Below are 27,638 nucleotides of genomic sequence, written 5' to 3' on the forward strand. Positions count from 1 at the left end.
CCATTCCCATGGACGTTAGAGCACTGGACTGGCGCTCTGTAGACTGCGTCACCCACAATACCACCCCCATCAACCTACGTGCGTCAGGGAACCACAGCGAGACAATCCAATTCCTTAAGTTTTCTAAGGTTTCCGTGGTATTGGGATTCTCTTGGCTCCAGCGACACAATCCCCTTATTGACTGGTCTGTTGGCGCCATCATGGGCTGGATCCCATTCTGCCATGCTCATTGCCTGAAGTCAGCGCAGCCTGCCCCAGGACGTCTTCGTGATCTTCTCGCGGTGAAGATGGCGTTGGAGGGATGGATGCACTGCCTGGAGGGGGGGCGGAACATCTGTTCATTGTGTGGACCGACCACAAGAACCTGGAATATCTTGGGGGGGCAGATGTTTGTTCCTGACACGGTCCGCTCCTCGGTCCTGGAGTGGGCCCACTCCTCCAGGCATGCCTGCCACCCGGGCTCCCGTTGGACTCTGGCCTTTGTGCGACAACGCTTTTGGTGGCCTACCATGGTTCCTGACGTCTCCGCATTCGTCGTCGCATACACAATCTGTGTGCAGAACAAGACTCCTCTGCAAGCTCCGGCTGGTCTCCTTCAACCTCTGCCTCTCCCTCACCGTCCCTGGTCTCGCATATCCCTGGACTAATGGCAACACTGCCATCCTGACAGTAGTGGACCGATTTTCCAAAGCCACCCACTTCATTCCTCTCCCCAAGCTACCCTTTGCAAAAGAGACGGCCCAGCTCATGGTGCAGCACATCTTCCGGATCCATGGACTCCCAGTGGACATGGTCTCCAACCGGGGTCCTCAGTTCTCGTCCTGGTTCCGGAAGGCGTTCTGCACACTCATTGGGTCGTCGGCCAGCTTGTCCTCTGGGTTTAGGGAAGACCCAGATGCAGACAGTGTCGAAGTAACAAAAGTTTATTAATAGAACAGGGGGCAGGCAAAACGGCTCTTCAAACCCTGTATTTCCACCACAGCTCATGAAGTGAAGCACTCGTCTTCACTGCTAAGGAGATTTTTGTTTGTGGGTTCTTAGCGCGATCAGAAGTAAATTGCACTTTTAATTACCTTCTGCTGTTGTAATATTATATATTTCTGGAGTAAGATAAATATTTATTGGATAAAATTCTGCGGTTGAAATTGTGTTTTGAGGGTGAGTGCAAATGAAATGGCTAGGTAGCTAATTAGCTAGCTAGTTTGCTTCGGTTAACCCATTGTCAGATTCTGGGTTATCTCCTGTTTTTAACTCCCACAATGATCTCTGCTTGTTGGCTAAGTTAACTAGCCACCTTGTCATTGGCAGAAAGAGTGAACAGATTATTCAGATGTGTATGGCAATACAGTGCATTCGGAAAGTATTCAGACCCCTTTTCTTTTGTTACGTTACAGCCTTGTTCTAAAATAGATCAAATTAATTGTTTTCTTCATCAATCTACACACAATACCCCATAATGACAAATTGAAAACAGGCTTTTAGACATTTTTGCAAATGTATTAAAAATGTAAAACAGAAATGCCTTATTTATATAAGTATTCCCTTTGGTTGAGCTCAGGCGCATCTTGTTTCCATTGATCATCCTTGATGTTTCTACAATTTGATTGGAGTCCACCGGTGGTAAATTCCATTGATTGGACATGATTTGGAAAGGCACACACCTGTCTATAGAAGGTCCGACAATTGACAGAGCATGTCAGAGCAAAAACCAAGTCATGAGGTCGAAGGAATTGTCCGTAGAGCTCCAAGACAGGATTGTGTCGAGATACAGATCTGGGGAAGGGTACCAAAAATGTTCTGCAGCATTGAAGGTCGCCAAGAACACAGTGTTCTCCATCATTCTTAAATGGAAAAAGTTTGGAACCACCAAGACTCTTTCTAGAGCTGGCCACCCAGCCAAACTGAGCAATCGGGAACCGAAGGTCACTCTGACATAGCTCCTCTGTGGAGATAGGATAACCTTCCGGAGGGACAACCATCTCTGCAGCACTCCACCAATCAGGCCTTTATGGTAGAGTGGCCAGACGGAAACCACTCCTCAGTAAAAAGCACATGACAGCCCTTTAGTAATTTGCCAAAAGGCACCTAAAGGACTCTCAGACCATGAGAAACAAGATTCTCTGATGTGATGAAACCAAGATTTGGCCTGAATGCCAAGCCTCATGTCGGGAGGAAACCTGGCACCATCCATACGGTGAAGCATGGTGGCGGCAGCATCATACTGTGGGAATATTTTTCAAGGGCAGGGACTGGGAGACTAGTCAGGATCGAGGGAAAGATGAACAGAGCAAAGTACAGAGGTCCTTGATGAAAATCTGCTTCAGAGCGCTCAGGACCTCAGACTGGGGCGAAGGTTCACTTTCCAACAGGGTAAAGAGCAAAGACAACGCAGGAGTGGCTTTGGGACAAATCTCTGAATGTCCTTGAGTGGCCAAGCCAGAGCCCGGACTTGAACCCAATCGAACATCTCTGGAGAGACCTGAAAATAGCTGTGCAGCGACGCTCCCCATCCAACCTGACGGAGCTTGAGAGGATCTGCAGAGAAGAATGGTAGAAACTCCCCAAATACAGGTGTGCCAAGCATGTAACGTCGTACCCAAGAAGAATCGAGGCTGTAATCGCTGCCAAAAGTGCTTCAACAAAGTACTGAGTAAAGGGTATGAATACTTATGTAAATGTACTATTGAAAAAAAAATCTTCGTCATTATGGGGTGTTGTTTTTTAATAACGTAACAAAATGTGGAAAAAGTCAAGAGGTCTGAATACATTCCGAATGCACTGTAAATAGCTAGTTAGTGATAACATTAGATGGCCACTAGATAAGCTGGCTAAGCTAGTGCCAACCATGTAGCTAGCTAACTAATGTCAGCTAGATCAACCAGTCAGACCAGCATAGAAGCTCACGATTACCCACATCATAGTTTCTCTCCGTGGCGTGTTCGGTATTCATTGTTCTCTGTCACTGTGTGTTTATGTCTAAATGTCATTCTGTTCTAATGACAAGGCACATCTGTCATGCAGTGAAACATCTCAGTAAGCTACTCTAGTTTTTTTTGTTGGTGTGTTTTTCATTTTATTTACAACGTCTAGCAACACAACTGAGGGGAAGGAGAATGGGCTAGCCAAGAAAATAAAATAACTTTCAAATTGGAAGAGAAGGAGGATGAAGGGTAAATCCTAGCTTGGTAGGAAAAATATGATTGAGTTGACTATTGCAATTGAAATCTGCATTTTGATTATTTATTACTTACATGATTCTTACCTGAATACCTACCTTGATATTTAATGCCATGCTGAAATCTGTCTGATTTGCATACTAGTAACATGATTCATAGTGAAATTTCGATATTGATTGTTTGACATCACACTTGGTGTAAATCTTTCTAGTACGCATTCACCATCACATTGTACTTGAAATTATATTGTAAAATACATTTTTATTAATGCTATTGAAATTGAGAAATTATGCCAGTGTCTCGGACCGTTTTACTAGGCATGGCCGGTATCCAGAATGCCATACAATACCTTCATAGCAGCTTTGTGCCATATCGAGATTTCCGGTAATACCGGCACTGGACACAGGGGGCGCTATTTTCAAACTACACAGCCTCTGTAATCCGATGGTTAGCAATGCTAACAAGTACATGTAAAATCTCGTTGAGAATGCTAACGAGCGCATTGCGAATATTTTATACAGTCTCTGACCTAAACTATTTTGAGGACAGACATCCCAGCTCATAAAGTAACCACATTTTTTTTGCTGCAAGCACAAAACAAACATTAGACAGCAAGGCTCTTGATCCAGGATTCTCTTCTGTCACCAAACAAAGCTTCACTTTAGATAAGTAGCTACTAAATTAGAAAACAAAATGCACAACTGCAGAGCATTTAACACATTTTAGACAGTCAACTTAATAGTTATAAGATATCTAGCTGGAAAACATTTAGTCGTGAATTCCGTACTGTAAATAGATCACCTGGCTGCAAAGCAGTGAGTGACTCACAAGGCTCTGGTGCGCTTGTAAACAAACACCACATGACTGGGGACTACCGGTGAAAGCTTCAAAATGAAAAATTGTGACGGGTGAAATGAAGAATGCAATCTTCTTTATCTCCTAACGCATTGCACATATTGACTGCAGGTATTTAGTATGAAACATGTATGCACTCACTACTGTAAGTCACTCTGGATAAAAATGAAACGTTTCTTTTATACAAAAGTAGCTACATATATTCAAGTTTAGAAATTGTTTTTGACAGTACTGGAAAACTATCCAGTGACTATTTCCAAATACCCCGGTATACTACCCAAGCCTACCGTTTACCTTTTTTTTATGAAAGTGCGCACATTGATAGATATTAAGTCAACTTTGAATAAAACTGTACAGCCTACCTGTACTGGGGGAAATCTGCAAGTTATTTTTGTTTGCTGTCACAATTTACCATAAGGTGTCCATTTTTTTTACTAAACTACATTTGTAACAAGTACTTATGTAGTTTTCTGACCGGATACTTTTTTACTCTTAAGTAGTTTCTTAAGAGGGCTACATTTACTTTTACTTGAGTAAATTACAATCTAAGTAACAGTACTTTTACTTAAGTACAGATCTTCCACAGATCTTCTACCCACTTCTGGCACTGGAGGCAATGAGTTACAGTGGTTCAGTCCTACAAATGTGTGTGTGACTCAATTAGCATATGTACATTGAAAAATAAAGAAGGGAGTGACTCGGTCTGGAGAATGGGGTCAGGGGAATTGATCCTGGCCTGGGTCACGTTGAGGAGAGTGCAAGGTATTGAACGTCACAAATAGAAATGCCATGAATGGTGCTGACATGCCAAAGAGGCATGTCGATATCTGAACATTCCTCAAAATTATGCCCAGCCCTGGTTAGCACAGACAGTCAGCCAGAGTGTTGTGGCTGCCATGGCTACTTTCATATATGAATGCTCTCTCCAGCATAAGTTTGCACTGCAAGTTTGTCCTGTGTTGCCCCTTAATACATCCTTCCTTCCTCCATTTCTTTATCAAAGTATTAGAACAGCGACCCAGTCCAAGAGCCTGCTAGGATGAATTCCTTTGATCTGCTGGTAGTCTGATCCGCTTCACAACCAGGCTGCCATGGCTACCAGAGGGCTTTATTTCCCCTTGGAAGCTCTGTATGCCGGACTTGAGTCTTGAGTTTCACCCATACTCTGGCTCTCAGAGGAAGACAAAAGAGGGGACAGAGGTGTTTTGGAGAGGACTAATGAACATAGTGGAGCGGTGAAGTATTCACTCAGCGTTGTCGTAAATAAGGGAAATTCACAGTTCGTCAAGTGTTCTCTTATGTTTGCATGGAATTCCCCTCTGCGTTCCACCTTAAAGTATTGACATGACGACTCAGATTTTCCTTGGAAAGGTTACTTCCTATTTACAATACTAGGGTAGTATTTCTACACGCTCATTACTACACTCATGACCCTTCAGGTTTTCCAGCTCAGTGTTGGCACTGTAGTAGTTGTAGCTAAGGTCCTGTGTTCCTGGGTTGTGCTTAGGGCTGTTACTGTGACCATATTACCGCCACACCGGTGGTCACGAGTCATGATGGCAATCAAATTCCACCTGACCATTTAGTTACAGTAATTAGGCTTCTACAAGGTCTGATGCTGCGGATGGTCATTAGTAGCCAACAAACTTGCTAACTGACTGGAACTCAGCACTGTCCCGCCAATCGCTCTGACATCAATGCAAATGTTATCAAAAATCGAATCAAACTCTTCATAAGAGCATCATGTTGCAGAACATTTCTATAGGCTATGCAATTGCATGAGAAAACAGGGATGGCCTATTAAAAATAGGAAGATCCCATCAGCTTTCTATAGGCTAGGTCTACAATATTTATTTCTCAACTTTCCTAATATTAAGCACATTGCTTCTCTTTATAACAGGTTGGTATGAAAATGAACCACAGGAATAGCGTCCTCCATTCACTATTTAAGTGCATAGATGACAAAAAACATTCCCACTGCCCCTGTTTCGAGACATTCGCATGATAATGGTCCATTCTAAATCAAAACAAATTTCACACATATATTATTTAGTATATGCAAAGACAAGATTAAATCAAGAATAGTCTGATGGGTGACAATATTAGCCTCTCACTTGTGAATTGTGTATTTTCCACTAGGAAATTTGAGGCATTATCAAGTGCTTGTCAAATTGTGAATGAGTGACTGATGAAGTGTGTACAGCCTGCGCAAAAAAACAAAGCAGAGCTCATGCCTTTTCATGCAACTTTTTTTTCAAATCATCATTAGAGTCTCATCATGCAGCCTTAGAATGTATTAAAAATCAAAACATATAGCCCAACATTTGTATGCCAACTAAAGTTACACCTGATTCTTTGTTAACTGCTCAACACAGAAGAGCTGCATGTGCGCACTCCCTCAAATCCTTCAAATCCATTTTATTTTATTCCGATATGTTCAATTGTATTCTTCATACTATATAATAATATAAAATAATGCCAAAGAATTCTAAGCAAATCTTTCCTGCTAAATTAACTAGTGTAGCCCACAGCCATATGGCATAGCCAGATCATGGCCTAACATCAAGACAACTCAGAGTATGCTATTCTGTTCTCCTGAAACAGACTACATTTTCCTCATTATTTTTCTTTAGACTTGTCTAAAATAAATAATGGATTTATTGTGATGGATTTATTAGACTTTTTAAAAAATGTAGATGTTCACAAAGGTCTGCATCAGTGGCTTGTAGGTAATGCTTGGAAGCCAGGAGATGCTAAATGTTGTTTGTTAGTTAACGGTCAATTACCGTGAGACCGGCAGTTACTTGCTTGGCAGTTATTTGCTTGACAATCACCGGTTGACAAAATGTCAATACTACCACAGCCCTAGTTCTGCTAATTTCGTTTTTCTTTCCGTTTTGTTTCTGTAGTCCATGAGCAGAGAGGGAGTAGAGCCCCAGCAGCGGCAGTGAGTCCATGGGATGCACGGCTGACCTGTTCCACCTACTTCTCTCAGGTCTCCGGAAGCTGACTCCAGGGTGCCGTTGAGAGGTGAGCGAGCTGGAGAACCCGATGTGCTTCTGATTTTCTATGTGCTTCGCTCAGTTGATTCTCCTAGAAAGAGATGGCTTTCTGTCTTTCACATACCTTTCATTTTGTCCTTTTACCTTGAAGTTACACTCTGTGGAAACATTCTCCATATTACTACCGAGATGTATTCTGTCACAATGTTACTTTAGAGCTCACAGCTGCTTTGTCTTTATGCTCTGTTTCTAAGGGCGCTCTCAGATAGAAGTCTTCTAGAAGTCACTGCAGCGTTTGGGCTATTGCGGCTCTACGTGAACCACGCTAAGACATTCTAAGGGTGTTGTGTTCTTATGATACGAATTGTTGCAGAGTGCATTATGCCCGGTGGGCTTTCAGTGAAGTGTTACCAAGTCGGTGTGTAGTCAAGCAGTTTCGTCCTATGCGTGTGGTTGTTGTTGTTGTCCTAATTCCAGCCGTGCGTGTGAAGTAACCATTTAAATCACTTAACCACACTAGCCTACTTCTCTAGCTACCCCGCCTTAGTCTACACTGTCAGAGCATAAAACTGATTAAAACAAAACGTTTTCATTGATTGAGGTCAGATGGAGGATTCGCGGGTCATGGCTGAGGTTGGATGATGTCCAAACTTAACCACACTAACTGCTGTACCTCTTAAAATGGAGGCGTAAGCCCTAATCTCGTTGGCACCATACTGTAATCCAGAGTGCGAGTAAGTAAGGTGTCTTCCAAGTGAATACTCTACAGATTAGTGTTGCACTGTATACCGAAACGTCTGTACTGTTTCGAAACTAGTACAAGAAACTGTTCGGTACTAGAATTTCTGTTACTTTCGGGTACTTCTGTCAAATGTGTCTCACGTCATACATGGATTGAGAGGATCGAGTCTTGTCGAGTAATTTGTCTTTATCTTCTTAAGGGAGCAGTAGTAAGCTAGCCAGGCTGCTTGCGCATGCAGTTGACACCGCTCAAGCCATTTTTGACAAGCAAGCGAGAGGAGAGCGAAAACACACAGCGTGTTTCCAGAGAAAACATAATATACCACGTCCGTAGCTGGTTGACAAGACTGCCGCCAGAAGCAAACTATGGTAATATTTTGCTTACCGAAACAACTATGCTAAATGTGTTATAAAGCAGTGCAGTGCAAGGGAGGTTTAGTTGCAAAACATTTTTTATTTGTTTTTTACACGTGACTTTTTGCATTGTAACATTATTCTACTACCAACTAAATTCAAATTCCTTTTTTGGTGACAATGACATGAACATTCAGCATGACATTCATGTGAATATTATAGTATGATTACAACCCAAAAGTAATTCATCTGTGACAGCAATATATTTAAACTACTTCACGTTTGTCTGGGCTTGCTAGCAGTCACCACTAGCCAGCCAGCAGCCCTGGGTCATGGCTAGAAGGGATCCAGCTTTTGTCAAATTAACGTCAAAAGTAGAATTTCTTTGTATTTTAGGTACAATTCCTAACCTTAACCTAATTTTCCTAACCTGCTGCGTTAGTTCTCCTAACCTGCTACGAATAGTTAAATCTGACGTTAACTTGACAAAAGCTGCCATGGCCGCAGCCCTGGGTGGAGCATTGCACCCTGGGAGTTGAAATGTACTCTGGGAAAAGTAGTATGCTGTGTCAAATTTATTGGATTTCTATGATGTGTAGACTATTGCAATATAGAAGCTTAGAAAATTTACTTTAAAGTGGTTTTCTTTGTTATTTTGGAACTAAATGATTAATTTAATATATTACATTATTTAGCTGTAATGAATCATAACCCAAGAACGCCAAGGTAACCTGCCTAAATGACTACCACCCCGTAGCACTCACGTCTGTAGCCATGAAGTGCTTTGAAAGGCTGGTCATGGCTCACATCAACACCATCATCCCAGAAACGCTAGACCCACTACAATTCGCATACCGCCCCAATAGATCCACAGATGACTCAAACTCCATTGCAATTCACACTGCCCTTTCCCACCTGGACAAAAGGAACAGCTATGTGAGAATGCTGTTCGTTGACTACAGCTCAGCTTTCAACACCATAGTGCCCTCAAAGATCATCACTAAGCTAAGGACACTGGGACTAAACACCTCCCTCTGTAACTGGATCCTGGACTTCCTGATGGGCTGCCCCCAGGTGGTTAAGGGTAGGCAATAACATCTGCCATGCTGATCCTCATCACAGGGGCCCCTCAGGGGTGCATGCTTAGTCCCCTCCTGTACTCCTTGTTTAACCACAACTGCGTGGCCACGCACGACTCAAACACCATCAAGTTTGCCGACGACACAACGGTGGTAGGCCTGATCAGCGACAGTGATGAGACCGCCTACAGAGAGGAGGTCAGAGACCTGGCAGTGTGGTGCCAGGGCAACAACCTCTCCCTCAACTTGAGCAAGACAAAAGAGCTGATCGTGGACTACAGGAAAAGGGAGGCCGAACACGCCCCCATTCACATCGACAGGGCTGTAGTGGAGCGGGTCGAGAGCTTCCAGAGAGTAGTGCGTGCGGCACAGTACATCACTGGGGCCAAGCTTCCTGCTATCCAGGACTTCTATACCAGGCGGTGTCAGAGGAAAGCGTTGAGGAAGGCCCCACCCTAGTCATAGACTGTTCCCTCTGCTACCGCACAGCAAGCGGTACCGGAGCGCTAAGTCTAGGTCCAAAATGCTCCTTAACAGCTTATACCCGCAGCCATTAGACTGCCGAACAGTTAATCAAATGGCTACCCGTACAATTTATATTGACCCTCTTTTTTTAAGCTGCTGTTACTTACTGTTTTATCTATGCATTGTCACTTTACCCCTACATACATGTACATATTGCCTCAATTACCGCGACTAACATGTACCACCGCTCATTGACCTGGTACCAGTACCCCCTGTATATATTGTTATTGTGTTCCCTTTTTTTTGCAAATATTTTCTTACTTAAAAAAAATATATATCTGCATTATTGGCTAGGTCTACACTTGTTGTTTTCTGCGCATGTGACAAATAAAATTTGATTTGATTTTGATTTACGTCTAATGAATGTCATATGACCCAATATTATGGTTATAGATTGAATTAACCCTGATATGTATCAAATTACATTTGAAAACAATTTAGACTTAATTGTACAATGATTTTGTACGCTCCAAGTCTCATGGTTTTGCATTTAAAAAATGTTTCTGTTATTTAATATGGTGTTTTAATTTTTGAAAGAAATAGAAAATATTTTAGTAGTTATCAAAATGCTTACTTGTAGGTTCCTTCTCGACAGTACAATAAGAAATAATACAAGATAAGAATATGAACATAAAGTAAATGGCACCATAGAATAAACATTTTAGCGTAAGTATAATACAGAAAGGCACAATTTATAGTACAATATTTACACATGTCAGAGAAAGGGGAGGATTGTTTAAATTCTACATTATTAGTAATAGTAAATAACAGTCTGGTAGGAGCAATTGTGGTGTGTGGATGTGTGCTAAGGTCCAGAGAGTCATTGCAGGTGGTCAGTCCAGTTCAAGTTTTCAGCAGTCTGATAGCTTGTAGATACCAACAGGCTCAGAGACAGTTTCTATCAGACCTAATCCTCACATGCAATTACCCAATGGTAAGTGAGAGAACAGCTCGTGGCTGGGTTGTGTGGGGTCCTTGATGATGCTGCGGGACTTCCTCAGGCACTGTTTCAAGTAGATGTCCTGGAGAGTGGGAACACGGCCCCAGTGATGTACTGGGCCGGATGTAGCAATTCCCGAACATAGCAATTCCCATACCAGGCTGGGATGCAACCGGTCAGGATGCACTCAATGGTGCAGCGGTAGTATTTGGAGAGGACCCGGGGTGGAATGGCCAATTTTTTTCATCCGCCTTAGGAAGTAGAGAAGCATTTGCGCCCTATTGACAAAAGTGGTGGTGTTTTTAGTCCATGACAAGTCCTCGGTGATGTGGATGCAGAGGAACTTAAAACTGCGGACTCTCTACTGCAGTCCCGTTGATGTGGATCGGGGCCTGGCTTGATGTGGATTCTGCTTCCTGAAGTCAAAACAACTCCTTTTATTTTGCTGACATTGAGGGAGAGGTTGTCCTGGCAACATTGCCAGTTCACTTAACTCCTTCCTCACTATAGGCTGACTTGTCGATGTTGGTTATCAGGCCTACAACCGTGGTGTCGTCAGCAAACTTGATGGAGTTGGTGTTGTGCGAAGCCATGCAGTTGTGGGTGAACAGGGAGTACAGCAGAGGGCCGAGGACACACCTCTGAGGGGCCCCTGTGCTATTAGAGCTCTTACTAGGAATAGTGATTTACTGATTTTTATATCCACAAAGGCAACTCCGGTTAATGCCAATGTCTTTTTCTTGTCAACTTCAGTGGAAACCAAATAATGGAAGTGCCAAGCGGTAAACATCTGGGTGGGTTTATTTGTTGAAGCATTTGGGATTATTGTGTTTTGATGGTACTAGCCTTGGAATCACAACTGAATCATGCTACGTTACATTCACTAGTTTTTAATTTCGAAGCTAAGTAATTGGTGCCATAGAGAGGGATTTTTGGGAGAGGGTTGTGTGAGGCAGTTTTAGCGCCAGCTCCCGCAGGGAGTGATATCCCCGTGAAGCGAAAGCAGACCATACACTGATGGATGGCCTAGCTTTCTGTTCGCCACAGACATGAGCCCTTTTTATGAAAATATAATAGGGGAACAGCCAGACGGGTACACTGAGATGGCAGGTCTCTCATTGATGGATGAGCACTACCAGCATCAACTTTAAATATAGATCAGCAAGGGATTTGGGGATGACTAAATGTTTTGGTTAGTCCTAGGTAATACCCTAATGTCCCAAGTACAGACTGGGGGATTTGAACTGTGAAGGAAGTCATGCTGGAAGTGTTTGTTTAACCGGTTGGATCTCTTCATGCCTCCTTAGCTAGGCTATATCCTGGGGTGTATCTCAATAGCGTAAAGTGGCATCCTCTCCACGATTTACTTTCCTTCATCCAAAGGGGGGGAAACTGGTGAAAATAATTACCTGGTAGTCATCCACCATATTGCTTTCACCTCTGTAAAACCTCTAAATCAGCAGTGACCCTTCAAAGGGCTGAGTCATGTTAGGTTGTCCTCCCCTCCCTCCTCCCCACTGGCCCATAAAGAGGCTGCTGTGTTAATGGTGGCAGCGGTGGAATCTGGGATGATTTGCTGCTATAGGCACTTTCTCTGTCTGCTGGTGGCCTTGGATGGGTGGGCGACTGGGCCCATGATTGATTGTCACCCAGTCTGGACACTCGGGAGGGGGGGGGACTTCTCGTTGTCCACTCTCCTGCAGACAACTTTAGAGCTCTTTTATAGTACCGGATTGTACCAATCACCGGGGTCACGTTCAGTGGCGTAGCGCAGTTTTGTGACCCCCCCCCCCCCCCCCCCAGCAAGATCCGAGCCATGAGGCTAAGAGAAAATGTTGCTGTTTTTCCTGCTAGAGATAATTTCCTGCTATTTTATACAGTTTGTCATGAGGTTAAGGGAAACGTTTTAAAGCAAATTTTCTGCAATAATAAAAAAAATGACATTCATGGCTTATGACGTGTTTAGACTGTGCCTTCAGAAAGTATTAACACCCCTTGAATTTTTCCACATTTTGTTGTGTTACAGCCTGAATATAAAATGGATAAAATTGAGATTTTGTAACTGGCCTACACACAATACCCCATCATGTCCAAGTGGAATAATGTTTTTAGAATTTTTTACAAATTCATTCAAAATGAAAAGCTGAAATGTCTTGAGTCAATAATGCGTATTCAACCCCTTTGTTATGGCAAACCTAAATAAGTTTTAAACACATTTAAAAGCAGACATTTGAATATCCCTTTGATCATGGTGAAGTTATTAATTACACGTTGGATGGTGTATCAATACAACCAGTCACTACAAAGATACATGGGTCCTTCCTAACTCAGTTGCTGGAGAGGAAGGATACCGCCCAGGGATTTCACCATGAGGCCATTGGTGACTTTAAAACAGAGTTTAATGGTTGTGATATGAGAACTGAGGATGGATCAACAACATTGTAGTTACTCCACAATACTAACCTAAATGGTAGAGTAAAAAGAATGAAGCCTGTACAGAATACAAATATTCCAAAACATGCATCCTGTTTGCAATAAGGCACTGAAGTAAAACTGCAAAAATAAACTTTATGACCTGAATACAAAGCATTCTGTTTGGGGCAAACGCAACACATCACTGAGTACCACCCTTCATATTTTCAAGCATGGTGATGGCTGCATCATATTATGGGTATGCTTGTCATCGGCAAGGACTATGGAGTTTTTAGGATAAAAAAACAGAATAGAGCTAACCTCAGGAAAAATCCTAGAGGGAAACCTGGTGGGCTGTGGGTGGGGGGGGGGGGGGTGCTACGCCAGTGGTCACCTTGCTGCACACCCCTATCTCACCCTTACTTTGGTGTCCCTCAAGGTGAGTGGAGAGGTCTACCTTTTCAACCCCTTGCTGTATGAAGGACACGAGCAGAACACTGGGCAGTGTGACCCACTTGTAGGCCTTTAGAAATTGTGTGTGCTGTAGCCTACTTCTCTAGTAACTACCCTACTTTAGTCTACTCTGTCACACGGCTTAAAACTGATTGAAACACTGTTTTTTTCATTGATTGTGGCCAGATGGAGGATTTGCAGGTCAGTGCTGAGGCTGGGTGGCATGTCTGTTTGGAGTATGGTATAACTCCTCTGGAAACAGGCAGACTGGAAACCGGGACTGTCTGGGTGTCAGAGGGTGTTTGGATTCTAGAATTTCACTGTCTGTCGAGGTTTCATTAGGCGACTGTAACACACTCAGCGACTGATTTGAAGTGGGACCCTGCTATGAACTGTATAGGGTTCTGTTGCTTGGTTGTGGTATGTTCCCCTCCCCCTTAGCACTAGACAGATATTTATCTTTTGAGGTGAACAGACCGTATATCTTTTACACATGCATGCATGGGCACACACAGATATGGCCAGTTATCTGATTAGTTAGTAAAGTATGTCTGCAGCAACATCAAGGGAGCCATAAAAATGACCCTATATCAGCATGCTGGCCCAGTTTCTTTCCTTCCCTCTTTAGACAGACTGGAGGATGGCAGAATTCCCATACGACTGGCCACTCTCTCTCTCTCTCTCTCTCTCTCGCGCTCTCTTTTCCTATTTTTACTGCCTGACAAAGGCAGAGAGGCACACTATGCTGTGTGGAGCCTATTTGGTCAAGCCGCACAGGAGAGAGAAGTGGAGAGAGAGAGTGAGCGCCAGCCAGGGAGAGAGAAAAGAGAGGAGGTGGGGGAGTTTGTGTGAGAGAGGGAGAAGGAGGGGTAGAGAAGGAGGGACCGTAAAGTCCATTCACATTGGTGGCATTTGGCCTGAGCAATGAGCCGCGTTTGGACTCGGAGAGAAGTTTCCCTCGGGAGAAGAGAGTAGAGAGACCGACACAGAGCTACGGGAGGATTGGAACAAATTGAGTGGATATAGCTCTTCTGGGAGCTGAACGACTTTTGAAGTGGACGAGAGGAGGCCCAGTGCAGAGGCAGCTATGCGGGGGTCAGCTTGGGGTACGTGAGTAGTAACTCTGTGCTGGGGAACTTTTTGGGGCTTTGAATAGGGCACTGGGGAAAAGGAAGTTTGATGGAAAATAGAAACAGGCGAGATGGTTTCCACCAGAAACTGTAAACTGTAGAACATTTGTAGACCGTGTGAGCCATGAGGGTTAACTGTTACCCTTGATGCAAGGTGGTGTAATTAACCTCTCCTGGAGTTGAATGCTTTTTATCTATTCGTTTTTTGTTTACTCACGCCTACATTTTAGTTTAATGCACTTATTTTGAGTCCGTTGGGATAAGCGAGTCTGCAAAATTAGAAAAAATAATGGGATGGAAGTGATCAATCCAATGACCAGAGTCATCTAAAATGGGATAGTAGCCAATGGTAATGTCCGATCTATACTATAGATCAGTGGTTCCCTATCCTGGTCCTGGGGACCCAAAGGGTTGCATTTCGGTTTTTGCCCTAGCACTACACACCTGATTCAAATCATCAAAGCCTTTTGATGAGTTGATCATTTGAATCAGCTGTGTAGTGCTAGGGCAAAACCCAAAGGGGGGCATTTTTGTTATCAGGCCCAGGATAGGGAACCAGTGCTATATATGACTGTAGCGTGGGAGAGCGCTCTCTCTCTCTCTGCTCACTGAAAACAAAAACAAAGACCGTGACAGGCAGAGAAAAGTTCTCCCAGGAATGTGTGTGTGTGTGTGCGTGCGCGCGCATACATGGGAGAAGAGGCCTCTCTTCCTCACTGGTCTCATCCTTGGCCATGCTCCCTTAATTTGTTAGGCCACAAAATGGAGAGAATGCCATTCAGTATGAGTGTAGGACAGACCTCATTATCCATAGAAGCATTACAACAGTCAGTATCACGATGACAACCTAACAATGTGGGATTTAGCATACCTGACTGGGGCTGAGAAAAAACGGGTCAATTGTCTTGGAAAGGTAGGTTGTCTGTTGGACCAAGGTAGCAATGTCACATTTTTTCCCTCCGTGGTCTATGTTGGACACTGAATCGAGAAGGAAAGGGGAGGGAGATGAAGAAGAGGAGGGAAAGAGCGAGGGAGAGTGGATTAGATTAGGAGGGAGATGGAAAGTGGAGGGGATTTCCAGACTGTTTGTTCCCAGCTGCTCATGCATACGCTCTTGCTCTTCATTATCTCACTTTCTCTCTTTTTCTCTCTTCCTCTCCCTCTACTCTCTTGTTCTAAATCAGAGGCGCTGCTCTCCGTACCTGAATCCAAACCAGCCAGTAAAACAGAGCAGACTTTTTTTTACTGCCCCTGACACATCCCCTCTTGTGCACTGTATTTTTACACCGAAACCCCTCTGGCTGTGTGTGTGTGTGTCCAACTGACTCACAAAGAGGGATTTACTGCGTCCTCTTGGTTTGTATCAAAGCATGTTTGTGTGACGTTGCATACTAGCCAAGCAGGGTCTGCTGCACCTATATGTTTGTGTCCTTGCATTTCTGTGTGTAACACCCATAAATGCAAAGCTTTCATGTTTGGTCTGCCCCTGTGCTTAGTGTGGACCATGCCTATACAGCAGATTTCACAGCAGATTTGTCATTCAAACACTTGATTTACGTGAAGTGAATAAGCAAAATGAATGTGCTGCTCTGCTGGGTTGCGGCCTGCATCTATCAGTCCAGTAGTCTATAACCCCCTGCACCTATCAGTCCAGTAGTCTATAACCCCCTCCTGCACCTATCAGTCCAGTAGTCTATAACCCCTCCTGCATCTATCAGTCCAGTAGTCTATAACCCCCTCCTGCATCTCAGTCCAGTAGTCTATAACCCCCCCCCCTGCATCTATCAGTCCAGTAGTCTATAACCCCCTCCTGCATCTATCAGTCCAGTAGTCTATAACCCCTCCTGCATCTATGAGTCCAGTAGTCTATAACCCCCTCCTGCATCTCAGTCCAGTAGTCTATAACCCCCCCCCTGCATCTATCAGTCCAGTAGTCTATAACCCCCTCCTGCATCTATCAGTCCAGTAGTCTATAACTCCCTGCATCTATCAGTCCAGTAGTCTATAACCCCCTCTGCATCTATCAGTCCAGTAGTCTATAACCCCCTCTGCACCTATCAGTCCAGTAGTCTATAACCCCTCCTGCATCTATCAGTCCAGTAGTCTATAACCCCCCTGCATCTATCAGTCCAGTAGTCTATAACCCCCTCTGCACCTATCAGTCCAGTAGTCTTAAACCTCCTCCTGCATCTATCAGTCCAGTAGTCTATAACCCCCTCCTGCATCTATCAGTCCAGTAGTCTATAACCCCCTGAACCTATCAGTCCAGTAGTCTATAACCCCCCCCTGCATCTATCAGTCCAGTAGTCTATAACCCCCTCCTGCATCTATCAGTCCAGTAGTCTATAACCCCCTCCTGCATCTATCAGTCCAGTAGTCTATAACCCCCTCCTGCATCTATCAGTCCAGTAGTCTATAACCCCCCCTGCATCTATCAGTCCAGTAGTCTATAACCCCCCCCTACATCGATCAGTCCAGTAGTCTATAACCCCCCCTGCATCTATCAGTCCAGTAGTCTATAACCCCCCCCTGCATCTATCAGTCCAGTAGTCTATAACCCCCCCCCTACATCTATCAGTCCAGTAGTCTATAACCCCCCCTGCATCTATCAGTCCAGTAGTCTATAGCCCCCCCCCCTACATCTATCAGTCCAGTAGTCTATAACCCCCCCCCCCTGCATCTCAGTCCAGTAGTCTATAACCCCCCCCCTACATCTATCAGTCCAGTAGTCTATAACCCCCCCTGCATCTATCAGTCCAGTAGTCTATAACCCCCCCTGCATCTATCAGTCCAGTAGTCTATAACCCCCCCCTACATCTATCAGTCCAGTAGTCTATAACACCCCCTGCATCTATCAGTCCAGTAGTCTATACCCCCCCCCCCCCTACATCTATCAGTCCAGTAGTCTATAACCCCCTGCATCTATCAGTCCAGTATTCTATAACCCCCCCCCCCCCCTGCATCTCAGTCCAGTAGTCTATAACCCCCCCTACATCTATCAGTCCAGTAGTCTATAACCCCCCCTACATCTATCAGTCCAGTAGTCTATAACCCCCCCCCCCCCCCTACATCTATCAGTCCAGTAGTCTATAACCCCCCCCTACATCTATCAGTCCAGTAGTCTATAACCCCCCCCCCCCCTGCATCTCAGTCCAGTAGTCTATAACCCCCCCCCCCTGCATCTCAGTCCAGTAGTCTATAACCCCCCCTACATCTATCAGTCCAGTAGTCTATAACCCCCTGCATCTATCAGTCCAGTAGTCTATAACCCCCTCCTGCATCTATCAGTCCAGTAGTCTATAACCCCCCCTGCATCTATCAGTCCAGTAGTCTATAACCCCCTCCTGCATCTATCAGTCCAGTAGTCTATGACCCCCCTTACATCTATCAGTCCAGTAGTCTATAACCCCCCCTACATCTATCAGTCCAGTAGTCTATAACCCCCCCTACATCTATCAGTCCAGTAGTCTATAACCCCCTGCATCTATCAGTCCAGTAGTCTATAACCCCCTCCTGCATCTATCAGTCCAGTAGTCTATAACCCCCTCCTGCATCTATCAGTCCAGTAGTCTATAACCCCCTGCATCTATCAGTCCAGTAGTCTATAACACCCTCCTGCATCTATCAGTCCAGTAGTCTATAACTCCCTGCATCTATCAGTCCAGTAGTCTATAACTCCCTGCATCTATCAGTCCAGTAGTCTATAACCCCCTCCTGCATCTATCAGTCCAGTAGTCTATAACCCCCTCCTGCATCTATCAGTCCAGTAGTCTATAACCCCCTCCTGCATCTATCAGTCCAGTAGTCTATAACCCCCTCCTGCATCTATCAGTCCAGTAGTCTATAACCCCCTTCTGCATCTATCAGTCCAGTAGTCTATAACCCCCTTCTGCATCTATCAGTCCAGTAGTCTATAACCCCCCCCCCCCCCTGCATCTGGAGAAGATAAAGGTAAAATTATGTCTAAAAATACATGATGGGTAAGCTGTCATTGCTTCATTGCCCTTTACGGAGCACCCCTTATAGCCGTGACATGTGAGCGATGACACGCAGTGGTTGTTAAATCAAGGTGGACTGGTCTGGAGCCCTTCCACCTACCAGTGTTATTGATCTGAGAAACAAGTCGTTATAGCTGACGTGGCTGCAAATTCCTATTGCTGAGGGAGTGTCTGTCTGCCTGAACAAATACCTCCTAGGCTTTTCCCAGACAGACAAAAACAATCCGGTCAGAGAACGTCTTCGACGCTGCGGTCGGCTGAGTTGAATGAGAAACACAGCTCTATTTTGGTGCCAATGTCCTCCATGACGAAGCAGCGCTGACTTGATCTCATTGGTTAAACTAGGCCTATGTGAGTCAGTGTGATCTGTCTATCTGGCCTCCTTCAGAGTCTTTTGAAATGCTTAGGAAAGGGTCCTGCCAAATACGAGTCCGCCCCGACCGTGTGAAACAAAAACAGGACGTGGTTTTTGGGGGCTATCAAAACTGTGTAGGAGACTAATTGATTCTTTGAATCTGGCGTGACTCTCTAGTCTGGACAGTCTCACCCATAGTTCAGGGATGACAGCTTCAGAAGGAGACAACTGGGCCCCAAACTACTATGGGTGGAATGCATGGAAAAGGCATAAGCAGTCAACCTGCAAACCTATCCCCCTGAAATAGTGTGTTAACGGTTTAGTGTACTTCTGCGAGCACAAATTTGTAAGAGAGTGAATGTGTTTTTTTTTATGACACTGCACGTACAGATTTTCATACATCTACAGAATACGTTGTACTTTACTCTGTAGGTAGGCCTACAGTATGTCTGTTTGTCATACAACTGGGCCAACCTTCTTAGTCAACCCATTAAGTAGAGATCACATTTACAACCTCTCCACTCTGTGCTAATTAGAATGTAGTAATCAGTTAACCTCAGTTGTAGGCTTTTTTTGTCTTGGCAGGGTGGCACAGTGCGTGAGCAGAGCCAGCAGTGGCCGTCTGTTGCCAAACTGGCTGGCTGATTTTTAAATAAGGAGCTGGCTGGTTGATAGACACGCCACAGTCCCATTAATCATTGTCCTGATCTTAACGTGTGTGTGCGTGTGCGGATGCATGTCTATTAGGGGTGTAATGGTACAGGTTTTTGTACCGAACCACATAGCCGCAGGAAGTAGGGGTGCTGAGGGGTGCCGCAGAGGTCACTCCCTGATGAATCGAAATTAAAACTCCTCAAACATGTTGACACATTTGCACCGAAATCACCCCAATATTCCTACCGCCGTATCGGAGTTTACATCCTGACTTCGTAGAGCTCTGACACTCGACTTTCTCCCACAGGACACACCTGTCCCTGGGACATCTGCTCCGGATGACTCATACAGTAGTGATGATGTATTTAACATGCACAGCTGGGAGCCAGCAAACACAGAGCGGGACCTCATCATCACGGGCCTATGTCCTGTCTACTATTGTATTCCTTTCACCGGCAAACGCTGTGCCTTGGGACTGATGAAGTCACAGTGTGTGTACTGTGTAGTATCACTGTTTGGATGAGGAGATCATCTGATTTTAGATGAGATCACTGGTTGGTAGGAGTTGGTTGCCACCTCACTGGAGTCGGCTAATTGGGATCCTAATAAATCAAATCACTAATAGTTGTTCACTAACCTGTTCATGAACAGTGGCTTTTGACTTTTTAATGAGAGATGTCATTTCCAATTGAGTGCCCTACGGTTTGAATTATCTCCCCCTAGTTTGCACGTTGTTGTTTTGAAAGGAGGTTGAAGGGACGTAGGGAGACAGCCAGTTGCTTCCCGTCATGAGCATCGTGTCCGAGACTATTTCCGATATGAGTCCTGAAGCCAATGTTTGTGCTGCTCTCTGTCTGTTCGTCTATTTTTAATCTACTGTATGTCTACCATATGTTAATTTAACTGTAGGAGGAGAACATATTTTATTTGTATCCATGCAGTTATGGTTTTATCAGGGTCACAGAAAGTTCACAAACATTATTTTCTGTCATGTTGAATATTTTACATCACAACAAAGCATGTCTGAACATTATTTATGGAATCATGGAGTCATGTATCTATAGAACAATGTTCAGAATGCTGAGCTCTCCTTAACACGACCCTGGATGGTTCGAGAGTCCAAACATGCTCCCTCTGATATATATTCCTGCTGTAAAGATTTGTTATTGCTTTGCTACTTTGAAAGTTCCCATTCATTTGACAATGTGTACCCCTGTTTCTCCCTCTGTCCCCCAGATCGCGTGGGTGTCCCACTGAGCAGCAGCCATCATGGCTCTGGTTCAGGCTCTGTCCATCCCTGCTGAGTGCCACCACACCCCCAGCCTCAGCGGAACCCCCTGCCACCGCCCCTCTGCCCCCCACACACCCCCCAACCTCCCCTCCACCTCCAACTCCCAGGAGGCTATGGGCTCCGTCAGCAGCCTTATCGCCCAGCGCCCCGGCCCGGCCCACCTGGTGCGTCACTACCGGCCCGTTAATGTTGTCCCTGAGCCGGGCGCCACCAGGCTCCACAGAACCACAAAGGGGGCCACTTCCTGCCTGGCCTCCTTTGACACATCTCAGGATCCACTGCTCAGTAGCCTCACTCCGCCTGGCAACAGGAAGCCTTTGATGGTGATTGGCACCAGTAAGGACAGCGGGACCAATGGGAATTACTCGTATCTGAACCAGGACTATGTGGGAGACTGGAATGACAACACTGTGGTTCATGGAAGCCCTGGGACCGGGATTGACACAGGGGAGGCCAAGGATCGGCAGCTTGGGAACCTCAACGGGAACGTGGAAGAACCCCCTCCCAAACTGGTCCCCGTGTCAGGGAAGCTGGAGAAGGTGAGTGTGGCCCTGTCCAGGCTATATGGAACAGTCATTCAGTCTCTTTGAAGTAGATCAATCCACTCTCACAATAACACGATTAGAAGAAATGAATCAAACATTCACTGAATATCCATTATTTACAACCTCTTACCCAACAAACCATTTGGTCTTTCCCTCTCACCTCTCAGAACATGGAGAAAACAGTGATCCGGCCCACTGCCTTCAAACCCGTCGTCCCCAAGAGTCACAACTCCATGCAGTTCCTTTCCCCTCGCCACGACAGGGCCAGTCTATCAGACTGCCAGAACAACCTCAACCTGTTGTCACCTGGTAGCCAGATGGACACCTTGCCGCCCTGCTCGGAGAATCAAAACTCCTACAGCGGCGGGCGCCACACGGGCGGGGGCAGCCAGACCTGCTCCATGTCTGACTTGGGACGGAATTCCCTGACGAGCCTGCCCCCCTATGGCAGCATCCCCTACATCCTGGCGCCCGCAGACTACCCGCCTGGCAGTGCCCACCTGGAGCCCACGAAGACCGCACACGGGCACTCCAACTCGGACAGTGGGTGCTCCTCATCCAGTAAGAGCACAGGGTCGGTGAGCGGACGTGGCCAGCCCCTGTCGGACAGCGGGTCGAGCGAGCGCTCGCCAGCCCCTGTGGAGGGGGGGTACGAGGGGGTAGTGAGGGACCTGGAGGATAAGCTGAGGGAGAGAGACGTGGAGCTGCAGCAGCTCCGAGACAACCTGGACGAGAACGAAGTGGCTATATGCCAGGTACGTGGTGGGGTAGATGGACAAAAGAGCATTGGACACATTATCTTGTCATATATTCTGAAACGCATGAAGACACCAAGCTCCTCTCTCTCTCTCACACACCATGTACCATCAGACACACAATGACAAATGCCACGACTTATTGGGACACTAAAACCATTACAATCACCACACGCACACGATGCCACCCTCACCTACCCAACCCGTGTCTTCTCTCTTTCCCCAGGTTTATGAGGAGAAGCAGAAGCGCTGTGAGCTGGAGCTGGAGGAGTTGCGTCAGAGCTGTGCCACGCGGATGCAGACCCAGTCCCAGAAGGCCCAGCGTGCCCAGCAGGTGCTCCAGCTGCAGGTCTTCCAGCTAAAACAGGAGAAGAAGAAGCTCCAGGAGGACTTCGGCCAGCTGCTGCAGGAGAGGGAGAAGCTGGAGGAGCGCTGTACCTCCTACGAGCACGAGAAGATTCAGTTAGGGTCCAGGCTGGAGGAGACCAAGTGGGAGGTGAGATGGACCCTCACTGTTTGTGGCCCCATTCCAAATCCACCCCTAGTCTAGTCCCTACCTAGGTCTTCGGCACTTCTGTAGATCTTGTTGATGAAGTGGCTGAGGGTCTGCCCCAATGCTAGCAGTATGTGTCTACTCGGGTACTCTGGTATAGACAATAAAGACAGTGAAATTTACACAATCCATGAATGCTACTGTAACTCCTTTTGAGTAATTGTTGTCACAGTCGGACAGGAAATTTCAATGAAATGATTCAGTACAATGGGGGTACTGATAGTGTAGTATAAATGGTACCCTCAGTAATATGCTTCCCCAGGCATGTTTGGCAGGATAGAGCCTGGCACGGTGTCCCACCGTCATCAATCACATTGTAACAAAGACACCAAGCTCCCCGCGCTCTCTCTAATATATTCCCTCATACACCGAGTGTACAAAACATTAGGAACACTTTCCTATTATTGAGCTGTACCCCCCTTTTGCCCTCAGAACAGCCTCAATTCGTCGGGGCATGGACTCAACAAGGTTCCACAGGGATGCTGGCCCATGTTGACTCATGCTTCCTACAGTTGTGTCAAGATGGCTGGATGTCTTTTGGGTGGTGAACCATTCTTGATACACGTGGGAAACTGTTGAGCGTGAAGTGAAAAACACAGCAGCGTTGCAGTTCTTGACACACTCAAATTGGTGCGCCTGGCACCTACTACCATACCCCGTTCCAAAGCGCTTCAATCTTCACCCTCTTAATGGCACACATACGCAATCCAAGGCTTAAAGATCCTTCTTTTAACCTGTCTCCTCCCCTTCATCTACACTGATTTGAAGTGGATTTAACAAGTTACATCAATAAGGGATCATGGCTTTCTCCTGGATTCACCTGGTCAGTCTAAGTCATGGAAAGACTTACTAATGTTTTGTACACTCAGTGTATGAGGGAATATATTCCAATGTTTACACAGTATACAGTGCATTTGGAAAGTATTCAGACCCCTTGACTTTTTCCACATTTTGTTACGTTACAGCCTTATTCTAAAAAGTTTTTGTAATCGTTTTTTTCCTTCATCAATCTACACACAATACCCCATAATGACAAAGTAAAAACAGGTTTTTAGAATTTTTTTACAAATGTGTATATATATATATCACATTTACATAAGTATTCAGACCCTTTACTCAGTACTTTGTTGAAGCACCTTTGGCAGCGATTACAGCTTCGAGTCTTCTTGGGTATGATGCTACAGGCTTGGCATACCTGTATTTGGGTAGTTTCTCCCATTCTTCTCTACAGATCCTCTCAAGCTCTGTCAGGTTGGATGGGGAGCGTCACTGCACAGTTATTTTCAGGTCTCTCCAGAGATGTTCGATTGGGTTCAAGTCCGGGCTCTGGCTGGGCCACTACAGGACATTCAGAGACTTGTCCCGAAGCCACTCCTGCATTGGTCTTGGCTGTGTGCTTAAAGGCGTTGTCCTGTTGGAAGGTGAACCTTCGCCCTAGTCTGAGGTCCTGAGTGCTCTGGAGCAGATTTTCATCAAGGATCTCTCTGTACTTTAGTCCGTTCATCTTTCCCTTGATCCTGACTAGTCTCCCAGTCCCTGCTGCCGAAAAACATCACCACAACATGATGCTGCCACCACCATGCTTCACCGTAGGGATGGTGCCAGGTTTCCTCCAGACGTGACGCTTAGCATTCAGGCTAAAGAGTGTAATCTTGGTTTCATCAGAACAGAGAATCTTGTTTCTCATGGTATGAGAGTCTTTTAGGTGCCTTTTGGCAAACTTCAAGCGGGCTTTCATGTGCCTTTTACTGAGGAGTGGTTCTGTCTGGCCACTCTACCATAAAGGCCTGATTGGTGGAGTACTGCAGAGATGGCTGTCCTTCTGCAAGGTTCTCCCATCTCCACAGAGGAACTCTGCAGCTCTATCAGAGTGACCATCGGGTTCTTAGTCACCTCCCTGACCAAGGTCCTTCTCCCCCGATTACTCAGTTTGGACGGTTTGCCAGCTCTATGAAGATTCTTGGTGGTTCTAAACTTCTTCAATTTAAGAATGATGGAGGCCACTGTGCTCTTGGGGACCTTCTATGCTGCAGAAATGTTTTGGTACCCTTCCCCAGATCTGTGCCTTGACACAATCCTGTCCCCGAGCTCTACGGACAATTCCTTCGACCTCACGGCTTGGTTTTTGCTCTGTCATGCACTTTCAACTGTGGGACTTTATATAGACAGAACTTTATATTTCCAAATTATATCCAATCAATTGAATTTACCACAGGTGGACTCCAATCAAGTTGTAGAAACATCAAGGATGATCAATGGAAACAGGATGCACCTGAGCTCAATTTTAAGTCTCATAGCAAAGGGTCTGAATACTTAAGTCAATAATTCTAAAAACCTGTTTTCACTTTGTCATTATGGGGTATTGTGTGTATATTGTTATATTTAATACATTTTAGAATAAGGCTGTAAAGTAACAAAATGTGGAAAAAGTCAAGGGGTCTGAATACTTGTCATATTCCCAGGTTTTTGTGGTGTGATTCCTCTATATGAAACCAGTTGTGTTTCATTCAGGTGTGTCAGAAGTCTGGGGAGATCTCCCTGCTGAAGCAGCAGATGAAAGATGTCCAGGGGGAGCTGGCTCAGCGCATGGGGGAGATCGTCTCGCTGCGTGGACAGCTTCGGGATTCCCGTGGCGAGCTCACCACCAGCCAGAGCCTGCTGCAAGAGGCCACCACTGCCGGCCACATGCGCATCATGGAACTGGAGGTATGCCAGAACGAGCTGCAGCGCCGCAAGAGTGAGGCCCAGCTCCTACGCCAGAAGGTGGGCCGACTGGAGGAGGAGGCGGCTCGCCTCCGTGCTTCCGCCACCGATCAGACAAGCTTCCAGAGCCCCGCCCACAATGGTGGTGGAGGCAGGCAGTGCCAGGCCTTCCCAGAGGGGGAGGAGCCACGCTTGTTGACCTATGAGAGCAACGAGGACAGGGCCTATGAGAGCGAGGCCCTCCAGAGCCTCCGGCTGCAGATGAACGATCTGAGGGCGGAGTTAGTCACAGAACGCCAGCGGGGAGAGGAGCAGGCGTGTAGCTTTGAGGAGGAGCACAGGGTCTGGCAGGAGGAAAAGGACAAGGTGATCCAGTATCAGAAGCAGCTGCAGCAGAACTACGTGGGGATGTACCGGAGGAACCGGGCGCTGGAGCGCATGCTGCGCAAGCTCAGTCTAGAACTGGAGACCCGGGACGAGCTGGAGGAGCAGGATGAAGGCAGCGGCAACGAGATCAACTTTGACGAGATCACCGCTACTGAGATCTGACACCACCACTCCTCCGTCTCTCTGTCAGCCAATATACATCTGATCCCCTAGGAGTGTCTATAGGAATCCAGATAGCCGCTATAATGACTTAGTAGGTCAGGATCCTTCCTTATGGTTCCTTCAGGGTCTCTACAGTATGTAGTAGTCTGTCTATAGTTGGTCTACTCTCCGTATGTTCCTGCTTTTCCACGCCGTCTCACTGTCTCATTAGTATGGTTGGCTCTCACTGGCTAATGTCGATACACACACATACACGAAAGAATGCATACACAATGACACACACTTCTGTCACTCACAGACATGGTGATCTGATGTGGCTGAATGAGAGTTCACTAACCGGGAGAGTGATTTTGAAGTCGGTTGAGTCTCGTACAGCGTGGAGGGAATACATAAAAAAATAAAATAAAGCTATTCCTAGAATTACTCACTGAACATCATGTAAACACATAGGGAGGCTCGGCTCTCTTCCTAGGAATTTGTACTTCCTCGTTATTCACTTGGTAGGCAGAGCTTGATAACACTAGTGTTCTTCAGCATGTTCTCAGATACTACAGGTCCAATGCAGATACTACAGGGTCAATGGCAAAAAAAAGGGAACCGCTTCAATGTTACCATTACCAAAAGCCTCCTCATTCCACGTGACACATTTTAAGTATCTAAATATGGACCTTAGTGGTCTTGAATGTCTGTATCTATACAGTATCTCGAGCTAGAAAACCAGACACCGTGGAAATTCAAGGTAAAAGTCACTAAAGCACACTCGGATATGCTTTCTATTAATTGAGAAGAGAATCTACTTTAACTTTGATCTCCCTTCACCAAAGTACAAAAGCACGGATGGGTGAATCTATGGATCTTTGTATTTCTCTGTCAATATTTGTATGCTGCACTGGCTGTTTGTGAAGGTGCTTTTTGTACAGGCTGTGAGAGGAGACATGCACTAAGTGAGCGACGTTTCGGGCTCTATTCAATCCAAATTGCGGAAGTTTCGCGTTTGAGTAATTTAAATTTAAAGGCAACGTTGCCGCGTTAGCAGCGACGGCATTCACAGTAACCGCTGTGCATGTCGGATCAATCGAAAATGACCTTTACATTTCGATCGGGCAATCTCTACCGCTTCAGTGACACAGATTTAATAGAGCCCGTCGTCTTTTATCAAGTTAAATTAGACTGGCCATGATAAGGACTTATCTTTTCATCAACTTCTGTATAAAAAAACACACCCATTTACAAGAGGATGACACTTAAATGTCCCTTATCACTGTTAACCCTTCATTGTAGATATCCTTAATACTGACATCGTATATGGTGAAATATAATAGATTTCTTAGAGATATTATCTATTTCAAAATAAACATAGTCACTGTGAATAGACCAAAGCAATGTCACATGTCCTGTTGGTTCCTTACAGAACCATGTGTGAATGCTACTCATGGTTCTACAGTACAATCTTTTTACATTAAATGTATATTTTCATGCTGTAAATTTCTTGTACCAACTGACTGTTTTTAATAAAACGAACGATAAAACGAATAGCTGCTTTTCAAATGGATTACTGATGGTTGGCT

At 45.5% G+C, this 27,638-nt stretch overlaps 1 protein-coding gene across 2 annotated transcripts in view; it reads left to right on the forward strand.

Annotated features, from left to right (window-relative positions):
- Positions 1-27,603, forward strand: part of LOC129860374 (leucine zipper putative tumor suppressor 2 homolog) — a 40,473-nt gene extending 12,870 nt beyond the window's left edge. Inside the window, exons 2-6 of one of the 2 annotated variants that reach the window (XM_055930730.1) lie at positions 6,941-7,061; positions 20,911-21,504; positions 21,678-22,265; positions 22,492-22,761; positions 25,330-27,603. In XM_055930730.1, the coding sequence (XP_055786705.1) occupies positions 20,944-21,504; positions 21,678-22,265; positions 22,492-22,761; positions 25,330-26,070 (2,160 nt within the window). In that variant the 5' untranslated portion in view covers positions 6,941-7,061; positions 20,911-20,943 and the 3' untranslated portion in view covers positions 26,071-27,603. Of the gene's footprint in view, positions 1-6,940; positions 7,062-14,310; positions 14,644-20,910; positions 21,505-21,677; positions 22,266-22,491; positions 22,762-25,329 lie in introns of those variants that run through there. The other variant, XM_055930731.1, reaches the window with a different exon arrangement.
- Positions 27,604-27,638: the final 35 nt, after the last annotated feature.

This window comes from Salvelinus fontinalis, chromosome 8, assembly GCF_029448725.1.
Source record: "Salvelinus fontinalis isolate EN_2023a chromosome 8, ASM2944872v1, whole genome shotgun sequence".
NCBI lineage: Eukaryota > Metazoa > Chordata > Actinopteri > Salmoniformes > Salmonidae > Salvelinus > Salvelinus fontinalis.